Below are 12,905 nucleotides of genomic sequence, written 5' to 3' on the forward strand. Positions count from 1 at the left end.
TGTTTTTGCATTATTTAAACCAAATTGAACGTTTCATTATTTATTTGAGACTAAATAGATTTTGATGTATTATATTAAGTTAAAATAAGTGTTCATTTAGTATTGTTGTAATTGTCATTATTACAAATAAATAAATAAATCGGCCGATTAATTGGTATAGGCTTTTTCTGGTCCTCCAATAATCGGTATTGGCGTTGAAAAATCATAATCGGTCGACCTCTACTGTACACCCAGGGCAGGACCGAGTTTGGAAAACCCTGGTCTATAGGACGTAATACTATTGAATTTCTGTGACCGTAAGTAATTGTGTAGGGTTGAGAAGTACATTCAATTTGGTGCAGCTCGTACAAGTGTGACTGCAGTTGAATTATTCTGCTGTGGTAAAAAATTGAACTTGGTGGAGAGCAAGACTTGCGTACTGCATCTCTGTCTGTTTACCTCTCTCTGTGTGTTTCTGAGTGAGGTTTTGGAACTGACTCGTTGGGTGTGAACATGTGTTCTGCTCTGTTTGCCACACAGACAAGACTTGGATGCTCTAGAATCTAGGTGTGTATGTGCACGCATGCTCTCTCTAGTGTATCCTACCTTGATGATTTGCAATACACTCAGGCTATTGCCCTTTATCAGTGACGCTGGCACCTCTCCTGATCATGTGCTCATCACAGCCATCACATCCCCTGTGGAGCGAGACAGGCTCTTCAGAAGACACAAAGGCCCAGAGAGCGAGAACACACATCCACCCACACAGCGTTGAATAACGATGGGTGCTCTCGCTACCGTTCAGACTGAAACTCTTTAAATGCCAGCATCGCTCTCCTGATGCAACACACGCTATCGTTAGCTGTACAGAGGAGATCGATAAGCGCAGGCATCAGTTCGATTGAGACGTGGGGCTGATTATGGGGTGAAGATACGATCAAAGACAGAATCGTAGTACTTTCATCCAATCGAGAATAGATATTACCGATTGAGTGTCCTCCCAGGGAAATCTCTTTCTGACAAGAGTGCTGAATTGTATTTACCCAGGATGCTGTTCTAGGAGGTGGTTTGGGCTTGATGTGGTTAACCGCTTGGAAGCTAGAAGGAATCCTTGTCTCCAACAGGACACGGTGTGTATTTGGTCAGCTGTGGAACGATGTTTGTCCACATGAGAGAGTGTGTGTGTGTGTAGTAACAGTCCTCTCTGCAGGTCTGTGTGCCCACCCCTGGAGCCTGGCCACTGGGGGCATTCACTCAGACTGGCATCCACAGTGGACAATTCCAGACCGTTGTCTGCCTTATCCGATTTGAAATGAGGGGGAAAAATACCCTTTTGTGTTAGGCTTTTACAGCCAAAAGGTCCTCGACCACATTTCTAACCCTGTATCAGGTGTGAGATTCTGTGAGCTGCACAACACATGGCCATTCAGATGTACGGTAATGCATCAAACTGTTCATTTGAATGATAGACCCGTCATAACGGCTTTGATGTGCCAAATTCATTAGGGCGTGTGGTGGCACTCCAGAGTGGCATTAGTTAGACCTAGTCATGCCAACAATTGGGAGTGGCACCACACGCCCTAATGAATTTGGCACATCAAAGCCTTTATGATGGGTCAATCATTCAAGTGAACAGTTTGGTGACCAATTTCTGACTTCAATCTGTGTCCAGACAGTGCCTTGTATTGCCCAGACTTCCTTTAGTTAACATCTGATGTTAATATAAAGTTATGTTTGGTTATTCTAACAATTAAAGGCTAATGGTGTGTGTTGGAGAGGAAAATACCAATGGCCATATTGACTGACAAGAAAAGTCAAAAGCAAACCTTCCCTACATGTGTAATTTCACCTATTCTTTCAATCCCTTCTGACGTGGCTGGTAGACGAAGGCTTCATACTGGAAGTACAGCAGGTTGTTATTTCAACAGCTTGGTCTCAAGGTCCTCCCAGTCTGATAGAAGCTGGGCTTTTTGTTCTGTTAAAATGAATATACAGACGTGTGTGTGTCCTGGTGGGAGTAGAGAGAGACTGGGCATATAAGGAATGTGTGAGTTTGTCCTCTGGCTTCATAATGTAGAAGGACATGTTTTGGTGTGTGTGTCGGAGTGGGAGACTGTCTCCATTTCCAAGTTTGTTGATCTCTCTCTCCATCTCGCTAGGCTCTGTTGAGCATACCGATAGATCCTCGTTGCGGTCTTACGTCTTTCAGCGAACACACAAAGGTGGAAACACATTCTCACTCATACCTTGTCTCTCAACACAAACACACACACAGACGCACACTGCCAAGCCATCCTCGAGGGTGAGAGTTTCCATCAGCCTCATAGCCGCCGGTTTGCTCCACCACAACGCTCCCTTCAATTCTCAAGACGGAGAGGGGGAGAGAGAATGGAATGAAAAGGCAGGCGGAAAAAGAGAACATTTTCATGCTGATTCTATTTTTAGGCTTGCTCCATTTCGACACTCCTGATCAGATCTAAAGACGTGTACGCAGGTAACCGTCTCGACAGAAAATGGGTACAGGAAGGAAGAAAGGAAAAGAACACACCTCTAACAAATGTTGGATAATGGTGTGGAAATGAAAGCTCTGCAACCAAACTATTTCCCTATTCAATACATGCTGGAGTTCTAACCCTCCCCTCATTCAAATGGATTGAAATAAGTCTCATGTTTGTATCTCCGTTGTAGACTTAATTGTACAGTGCTACTAATTGCCTTTCAGCTGAGTATTTTCTGCCCAGGTCTCTGTTGTATCCTTGCTCCCCTTCTCTGTTTTCTGTATAATTATACATTTTTTTACTACACTCGTGATTTCATTTGGGTATTGCTTCACTAATTGATGAGCGTGTTTTATAGTCGACAGACAGCGATATCTTCTGTGTATAAGTGTCGCAGAGGATACATTGTCCATCGTCATCCTCTAGTCCAGGGTGTCAAACGTACAGTCCAATCCGGGCCCGCGGGTGGTTTGAGTAAAACATTTAATAAACAAATAAAATACAATTACAATTTGTAAAAATTGTGGGGGAAAACAAACTCGATATACTTTTAAAATGACTAAACCCAAATGGGAACTGTGTATGAATGATAATGTACCTACGTGCATCCAGCTCGCTTAAAATCACCAAAATGAAAGGCCGTCAGGGGAATATAAAAAATTCCCAAAACGATGGCTAGAGGGCTAATTTCAGCAAATTTTGACGGCGAGGAAATATAACCAATTTTCAGTGTGGCCCTCCGGACCTCGGTGAAGACAGAATGCGACCCCCGGGGCAAAATTAGTTTGACAACTCTGCTCTAGTCAATTTTCAGCTCTGATCACTTATGTCGAAGCCTCTTTCGACGACGGCCTTCCTCTGTTGTTTTGTCCGTCCTTGTCTGTGTGTGTGTGTGTGTACAGTATGCATGGATTTAACGCAGGATGTGTTTGTACAGTCCCTAACAGCATCTCTCCCTCTCTCCTCTGTGTTGTAGTGGTCAGCAGGCCTTCCTCCTGGAGAATGTTCTGTGTAACAACGCCAGCTGTAAGGATGTGGGCCGCATGTTTCGTGTCCACTGGGACCAGTCTGACCTGGGGGCCATCCCCGGGGCCGCCGTCGCCACCTTCTTCGACATCTATGAGGATGTGAGCACATTCCTCTATTCCTCTTTCCTCTCAACCTCTCCTCCTCGCTCTCTTTCTCTCTAATTAGCCCAGGCTCCCCTCTTCACGCCTTGACGCTGTCACACAACCAACAGCTCTGCTGATTTTTAAAGGAAGACCACTGGTGACCTCGGGCTCTCGCGTCTCATCATTAACCAGCAGTTGAGTTGTTACTACCCCAGTTGTGACTGGCAGACTGGCCGCTCTCAATCACTTTAGGATAGCTGTTTTTCTCTCTGTCTTGTAGTCTAGATCCCACCCGCAGCTGTGGATAGGGCAGGTTAGATCACCCTGACAGTCAAGTTTGTCATGTAGTCTCATTTATATCATCGCAGAGCAGAGTTTTTAGTAGGATTTTGTTTCTATTTGTATGACAACCCCCACAAATTCCAAGTTTGAATGGCACAGAAATCCATTGGGAGTGTTTTTCATTATGTCTGCAAGAATTGGCTCTTTTCAATGTGTCTTCCAGTATGGTTAGTCTTGTTAATTGTCCTGTTTGTGGGTGGCCTTGGATCCTCTTTTGTCAACAGTTTCCCTGAGAGGCTTCAGCCGCGGTATGAACATGAGGCTGGAAATGGCACGCTCATGAGGCACTCTCTCCCACGCTGGCCTGCAGATTAGAGCAACATCTCTCTCCTAATCCCACTCTGGGCTGAGGGAAGGGTGTGCCAAGACGAGCATGTCACTGCAGGGCACGACTAGCGCAGGATGCCAGCCCGTCCCTGGCACAGTGTAGCGATAGGGCCTGACAGACGGAGCACGGTCATTGTCCCCCTAGGAGCCCAATCAGCTCACAGCACAGCCCCCCTCTGAGATGAGATGTGTGCGGGCGAGATGTGTAGATAAGACGGGTTGGGCCCATCAGCTCTTCAGGAGATTTGGAGAGTGGGCTCTGCTGCATCTCAAATCTGGTAGTCTTTTTTAAAAAATCTTTAAACACACACGTAGCTTTCATCCTGCCCAAGATTCACCATCTGGGAGAGCTTACGTCTTATTTAGTCAAAGTTTTCCTCCACTCCTCCCTCCCCATCCATCTCCCTGAGAGCTCTGTCTCGCTCTGACTTCACTCCGTCACTGCCTGCCTCCCGGCATCCCTCTCTTTCATTACCGCGTCCAAGATGGCCTTGCCTTCTTAGAGTTTACATAATCAATGTGTTTGTTTTGGCTGTGGGATTTATTTCTGATGTGTATTTTAGTGCGGTATACCCTGTCTCCTCGTTTCAGTGGAGGGAGTAGTTATCCATCTCCTGTCTCTGGGAGTTGGCTCATTTTCTCTGTAATTCCCTGACAGAGAGAGTGTGAGAGAAGTGCATATAATCGCTGTAATGGACGATCTGTCCTCCGTCCATAACGGGGATGAAGTGGTACATCAGAAGTGACCGTCAAAGGAAGCTTTGCCCCCGTTTCCTTTTGTCCGTCATGTATTACCATTTCTCATTTGCAGGGAATATTGGATATGATCGTGCTCAGCAAAGAGGAGGGGAAAGAGGGCTTCGCCATCCACGCTTTGAAGAACAACTTTGAAGCCGACGCGTACTTCGTCAAAGTGATTGGTGAGTCGGAACTTTTCACCTTCTGCGGTTAGCGCGTGTGTACGTGCGCATGAGTCCATGTTTGTGAACATCCACATTTGTTTGCATGTATTGTATTCCTTTTCTGTGCACACGCCTTTTGTTTCTCTCCAGTTATGTTTAGGCTCGACAGTTCTGTTTGAGAACTGTTTGAAAACTTTTAATGTGAATCTCCCCTTTTCGCCACTGCATAAAAGTATTTTTTTATGCACTCTTCTCAACATTAGGCCGAAGAAGAGCACAGGAGTTTTTTAATATCGGACTGTTTTCAGGATATCACAAGAACATCCTCATTCCCTGAGACAAGAGTCGGCAGCGGTGTATACGCTCTGTTGACTGCAGGCTACATCCCTATTAGTTTGCATTAGACAACAGCACACGCATCGATACAAACACGAATGACTGCAGGGCATGCATCTCCTAGCATCCTTTGGGTGTTTTAACTGAACTCCTCACCTCCATTCCTCTGTGTGGCTCCCCTCCCCAGCCTATAAGAAAAATTAGCTGTGTGGCTGTAGTGATGGCGGACATTTGGGAAGCTGACATTTTGGGAAACGGAAAGTGTCCACCTAAAAGCTACTTTCGTGCCATTTTAATCCTGCCTGCTGGGTTTTAATTAAAGGAAAAGCAGTTATTTTCTTCTCCTTCATTCTCTCGTCCCCTCTCTCCCTCACAGCCCCACTGGTGGGCTCCTTCAGTGTTTTTGAGCTATGACTGCTCCTCTGCCTATAACATCAGGCCCAGACACGGAGACTTGCACACATACACTCCCTCAACTCACACGACTGACCCCAGGAGGATTTTTCCACTTCTCTTTTCTGAGCTGTTGGTTGTTTCTCTTCAGTAAAGCACTGATAGATAAGGAGTGTGCTGAAGTTGTCAAGTAGCCGGAGATGGAGGAAGCACTCTTGTAATTAACTATGAATCTCAAACTGCTCCCAGGCTGCCTGTGCCCTCTTTCTCCTGCTGTGGCGTACAGTACACGTCAAGTAGCCCGCTGCGTTGTTCGCGCTCGCACGCCTCTTGACGACGCACGCCGTGAACCCCAGAGACACAAGCTCCGTCCTCGTATTGCTCTAACGTATTCCTCCCATCTGCAAGAGCGCTCGGCGCAGCGTGGATATCCTCCCCTTACAAGCCAGTCTTGGTGTCACACAATAACACACTGGTGGGCATGCAGAGCAAACTCTCCTGTCTCGCAGTTCAGCTGTGACTGTTTTGAAACGCGAGTCGCGTCTTCCTTCCCGCCCGGGCCCTCAGCAGGAAGAAAGCCTGTGAATGTAGTAATGGCGGAGGTGTTTAGAAGGATTATGGGTCGGTAAACTGTGTTTGTGTGCAGAGGGAAGATGGGCCGGGGTTCACTCACAGTCTGACTGTGTTGTTGTGGTGAACAGAGGGACAGTGTCGGGGGTTAGAGAGGGAGGGAACGGGAACATGTGAGGAATTTAAGGTTGGCGATTGATTGACAGACTTGTCAGTGTTGAACATTGAAGAAGGTGGACGAGGAGCAGATGATCTGGCCTAATGGAAGTACATTCAGGACGACCGTTTCTGGGGTTCTACTAACATGCAATCAATAATGGATGGGGTGTTGTTGCTGCCAGTCCATAGGGTGTCTTTTGACAAGGCTCAGACCCGAGCAACCCCACCCTCCTCCCCTTGTTGGTGTGCTGTACGTCAGGAGGTGGCGGCCCCCCTGGTGATGAGTTTTTTTTCCCACCGGCTTCAGATCCCCTGAGCTCTTATCGAGCGGCCTCGCTTTGGTATTGACTTTAAGTCTGGGTCACTCACGGGATTAAATTATAAGATATGGTCCACGGTGGGACCCAGAGACGCAGCTAATTTCTGTATTCAGCGCCCAGCCTAGGCCCAGGATTGATCTATTTAAACTCATCTTCAAACGGCACCCGCATCTGGTTCCTGTGGCTCAGGTGCTATTGTGGTTAACGTGCCAGCGCCCGGTGCTCTGCAGCTCACTGGTCTGCTGGTCTACTGGTTTGCCCATCTTAATCTTTTATTTTTATTGGCCAGTCTGAGATATGGCTTTTTCTTTGGAACTCTGACTAGAAGGCCAGCATCCCGGAGTCGCCTCTTCACTGTTGATGTTGAGACTGTTTTTTTGTGGGTACTATTTAATGAAGCTGCCAGTTGAGGACTTGTGAGGCGTCTGCTTCTCAAACTAGACACTGTAATGTACTTGTTCTCTTGCTCATTTGTGCACCGGGGCCTCCCACTCCTCTTTCTATTCTGGTTAGGGCCAGTTTGCGCTGTTCTGTGAAGGGAGTAGTACACAGCGTTGTACCAGATCTTCAGTTTCTTGGCAATTTCTCACATGGAATAGCCTTCATTTCTCAGAACAAGAATAGACTGATGCCTCCCCGGCAGGTAGCCAAATGCTCCAGATACTCATCTAGTCTAAAGAAGGACAGTTTTATTGCTTCTTTAATTAGGACAACCGTTTTCAGCTGTGTTAACATAATTGCAAAAGGGTTTTCTAATGATCAATTAGCTTTTTAAAATGATAAACTTGGATTAGCTAACACAACGTGCCATTGGAACACAGGAGTGATGGTTGCTGATAATGGGCCATTGTACGCCTATGTAGATATTCCATAAAAAATCTGCCGTTTCCAGCAACAATAGTCATTTACAACATTAACAATGTCTACACTGTATTTCTGATCAATTTGATGTTACTTTAATGGACCAAAAAGTTGCTTTTCTTTCAAAAAACAAGGACATTTCTAAGTGACCCCAAACTTTTGAACAGTTTAAACACTGTTTCCCATGGTTGTTCAATGAACCATAAACAATTAATGAACATGCACCTGTGGAACGGTCGTTAAGACACTAACAGCTTACCGATGGTAGGCAATTAAGGTCACAGTTACGAAAACTTAGGACACTAAAGAGGCCTTTCTACTGACTCTGAAAAACACCAAAAGAAAGATGCCCAGGGTCCCTGCTCATCTGCGTGAACGTGCCTTAGGCATGCTGCAAGGAGGCATGAGAACTGCAGATGTGGCCAGGGCAATAAATTGCAATGTCCGTACTAAGACAGCATTACAGGGAGACGGGATGGACAGCTGCTCGTCCTCGCAGTGGCAGACCACGTGTAACAACACCTGCACAGGATCGTACATCCGAACATCACACCTGCGGGACAGGTACAGGATGGCAACAACAACTGCCTGAGTTACACCAGGAACGCACAATCCCTCCATCAGTGCTCAGACTGTCTGCAATAGGCTGAAAGAGGCTGGACTGATGGCTTGTAGGCCTGTTGTAAGACAGGTCCTCACCAGACATCACCGGCAACAACGTCGCCTATGGGCACAAACCCACCATCGCTGGACCAGACAGGACTGGCAAAAAGTGCTCTTCACTGACGAGTCACGGTTTTGTCTCACCAGGGGTGATGGTCGGATTCGCATTTATCGTCGAAGGAATTAGTGTTACACCAAGGCCTGTACTCTGGAGCGGGATCGAGGTGGAGGGTCCGTCATGGTCTGGGGCGGTGCGTCACAGCATCATCGGACTGAGCTTGTTGTCATTGCAGGCAATCTCAATGCTGTGCGTTACAGGGAAGACGTCCTCCTCCCTCATGTGGTACTCTTCCTGCAGGCTCATTCTGACATGACCCTCCAGCATGACAATGCCACCAGCCATACTGCTCGTTATGTGCGTGATTTCCTGCAAAACAGGAATGTCAGTATTCTGCCATGGCCAATCCCATTGAGCACGTCTGGGACCTGTTGGATCGGAGGGTGAGGGCTAGGGCCATTCCAACCAGAAATGTCCGGGAACTTGCAGGTGCCTTGGTGGAAGAGTGGGGTAACATCTCACAGCAAGAACTGGCAAAGCTGGTGCAATCCATGAGCAGGAGATGCACTGCAGTACTTAATGCAGCTGGTGGCCACACCAGATACTGACTGTTACACCCCCACCCCCCCCTTTGTTCAGGGACACATTATTCCATTTCTGTTAGTCACATGTCTGTGGAACTTGTTCAGTTATTTGTCTCAGTTGTTGAATCTTGGTATGTTCATACAAATATTTACACGTTAAGTTTGCTGAAAATAAACACAGTTGACACAAGGAGTCGCTAGTGCACGATGAGCCAAGTAAACCCCCCCCAGCCTAAACCTCCCCTAACTCGGACGGCGCTGGGCCAATTTGTGCACCAATTTGTGTAACCAGCTAAACAGCTGCTCTTAGTTAAAATGTGTTTGGAGTTACTGTACCTTTCTAGCTAATAGGCTAAGCTTCCCAATTATAATAATGAAAAACGATATTCCAAATCTATTCATTTTTAAATGTTGATTACTTCTCCTTTGCAATTATCATTCACCTGATGATTTTGGGCAAACGCACGATGGGGGTCCCTGGGCAAGAAAGGTTTGATGACCCCTGGCCTATAAAACTGTCTCTAATTACTTCCTCATTGAGGCTAGTGTATATCAAACTGGCCCTTCAATTAGGAGAGTTAATCAGGTAGCTGAGCGTCACACCGGGACCCAGGGAAGATGATTCCCAGCCGTTAGGGGAGACCAGGAACCGTCTATCTTAAAAAGTCCGAGATCTGTTTTTAATGGAGAATTAGGTAGTAGGACACTGCTCTTACAATGTTACAAGTATTTACTACCGTGAACTAGCCAAGTTCAGCAGTCAAATCCCCATAATCTACCAGGTGATTTATAAAAAGGTAGAGAGATTGAGAGTCAAAGTAGAAACTTTAGAAAAGGGTTGCAGAGGTTTTGTGGGTGCGCGCGTGTGAGTGACAGACCGACAGAACAATGTGAGCTGATTTACGTTCTCCTCCTCCTCTCTAGTTGGGATGCAGATTCGCTGCATTGAGGAACATCTGCAGGCTTTGTTTAGTCCAGTACACATCCTCCTTTCCCTTTCTCTCTCCGCCTCTGCCAAGCTGTCAGTCAGGAAGTAACCGCCCTCACTCACATTTTAATTCAGCTCAACAGATGAGGGAGCTTTCATAGAGACATTGCTCTTCGCTCTCTTTTGGAATTTGAAGACACGAGTCCATATTTCTGGAGGTTTTTCTGCTGGTTTATTGGTTGTTTCTGCATTTGGTGTGTAATGTTGAGTGGTGATTTAAACTATACAGAATTAAACTGAGATAGGAGGCACATGTGTAAAGGGCTCAAACAGGCAAATATCAAATGTGAGAAGAAGATTTGGAAAACAAGGATATAGTATAAAAATATATTGATTACTGTATTTCCCCTCTCCAATAGCTGTCAATCTGACACAACTTTGAAAGTACTTCCATTGTTACCATTTTGCAGAAGTAAACTATTCTCCCATGTCCAGTAGTCATCCGTTCACTTTGGTCTTAAAGGTCTTCTGTCTACTCCACCACCCTCCATATATAATACATCTCTGGGAGTACAGATGGAATATTTCATTTCACGTCTGCAGCCTGCAGATGATTGACAGCTAAAGCGTGTCCTTCAAATAAGCCTCAAACAAAGGTAGTTGAATGATGTCAGAGCAGCAGGCGAGGTATGACCATGACTTACCATTAGATCTGTCCGACATGACAGATAACTAGACTTCAAAACCGTCTTGGAGGAGATTGACATTATGCACACGCACACACACCCACACACACACACACACACACACACACACTTCCTTCGTGGATTACTCAACTATAAATGAGCAGGTGGTTATCCGGAAGACAAGTCTATCTAGAAAGACTGTGTGTGTGCATGCGTGCGTTATGATTGTGTGTGTATTGTGTGTGGCGGCAGGTAGCCTTGGGCCAGTAAAAGCGTTGGGCCAGTAAGAGCGTTGGGCCAGTAAAAGAAAAGGTTGCTGGTTCAAATCCCCGACCCGACTAGGTGAAAAATCTGTCTGTGCCCTTGAGCAAGGCACTTCACCCTAATTGCTCCTGTAAATCGCTCAGGATAAGAGAGTCTGCGAAATGACTAAAATGTCAATGTAAATGTATGTCACTGCCTGTCTGACAGACATGAAGCCTAGGGTCAGCACCAGCCCAGATTAGGCCTGAGGAAAAAGAAAGCAGCATCTCGAACTTCTCAGCTCTCAGTGTAAGATTGCTCATTGATTGAAATTTGTAGCCACTGGCGTGGCGTGGTGACATGACGTGTGTCTTCCCCCTGTCAAGAGGCAGCCAGCCCAGCTCCGTGTGTGACGTCATCTGACAGCTTGGAGTGGCTCTTCTTTTCTTGTGACGTTGGCTTAGTATCCATGGTTCCCTACAGATTTATTATTTATGATGATGATGATACGGAGGCGATTTAAATGTGGGAGCCGGCCGTCCGACAGCACCTCCGGGGTAGGATCTGGAGGGACTGGACTGGACTGGTGGAGGATTTGTACCGTTGGACCTAGGAAGGCAGTTGTCAACCCAGATCAGCTACAGGCTCTGATGGATGTACCCTGCTGTTCTGTTAGCTCCACTCTACAGTCCTGGAACAGAGTCTCATTCAGAGCACATCAACAGCACCATGCAGCTCTGAATTATGGTGCTGTCTGATTTCAGGTCAAACTGATGCAGCCAAGAACAGAGGGAGGGCATCTCCTACTGCTCTCATTAGGATGTCAGAGATAGCTCAGACAGCTGGCCTCACCTGTGTGTATGCGTGCGCGATTGTGTGTGCGCGTTTGTGTGTGTGCGTGCGCACGTGTGCACATGATGTTATTTCCTCCGAGCCATGCTGGTGTCCTGCTCAATGAGGCGGAACGATGAACCGGACCCTCAGTCCCTTATCAACCCATCTGTCTGATAAGTCTACAGCCCATGCACCAGCCTGACGGCAAAGTAGCTACATGCCACCTCTTAAAACATTACAGCATGATAGCAGTGTGACATAAATCCTAACACCACAAGAAATCCCACCTAACTGATGGCGACAGCCAGCAACTGAGATAGCTAAGTTCTCCTTCTGCTGCATGGTCTCTCGCAGGCATAGACATTCAATAAACCCCAAAGCCTTCTCGCCAAATGCCTCAGTGATTGTCTGTTGACTATCATGTGAAGCCCTCGTGAAGATGTCATAGTTTGCAGTGCATAGAATCCCTTATCTCTACTATAGGCTATATGAAGCTCTTGGACTAAGCCCTGGCAATAAAGAAGCACATTATCCATCAGATGAATCCACAAAAAGCAAATAAAAAAAATGTTAACAGGTCTTTTAATGTTTATTTCTTCTCCTCTAAAGCGGCTCTCTTAGCCCGACCCTGTGAGTTCTGTATGTCCCACACTTCACTCTAGACTGGCACATCATTAGAGGACACTCACTCTCTACAGTCACTTTACAGATGGAGGATCTTAATTTGATCACTATTTTGTTGCTGAGAATGCAAACGTGTAGTGGATTTGAGTTTTAAAAAGGCTTCTAAAGTTTGACATTTCCACTTAGAAATGTCATACTTGATTTGCCCTAATGGAAAATGTAGCAACCCCTACAACAATGTCCATTAAATATAATCCACATAATAATTCACATTTCCTGTTGCTGTAGGATTATTTTCCTGCTGTAGCAAACTAGATCAAATTAAGATCCTACATCTGTACACACAAAGAACACACACACACACACACACACACACACACACACACACACACACACACACACACTAGTAGACAAGCCCAGACGTACACAGGCAGAATACACTGACAGACCATTTCATCCTCCACGTCAGTGGGCAAGTCCTGCTGG

General features: G+C 46.2%; 1 protein-coding gene across 1 annotated transcript in view; it reads left to right on the forward strand.

Annotated features, from left to right (window-relative positions):
* Positions 1 to 12,905, forward strand: part of itfg1 (integrin alpha FG-GAP repeat containing 1) — a 120,715-nt gene that overhangs the window by 75,925 nt on the left and 31,885 nt on the right. The window contains exons 11-12 of the mRNA XM_029767087.1: positions 3,454 to 3,604; positions 5,070 to 5,178. Of these exons, the coding sequence (XP_029622947.1) occupies positions 3,454 to 3,604; positions 5,070 to 5,178 (260 nt within the window). The remainder of the gene's footprint in view (positions 1 to 3,453; positions 3,605 to 5,069; positions 5,179 to 12,905) is intronic.

This window comes from Salmo trutta, chromosome 12, assembly GCF_901001165.1.
Source record: "Salmo trutta chromosome 12, fSalTru1.1, whole genome shotgun sequence".
Taxonomy (NCBI): Eukaryota; Metazoa; Chordata; class Actinopteri; order Salmoniformes; family Salmonidae; genus Salmo; species Salmo trutta.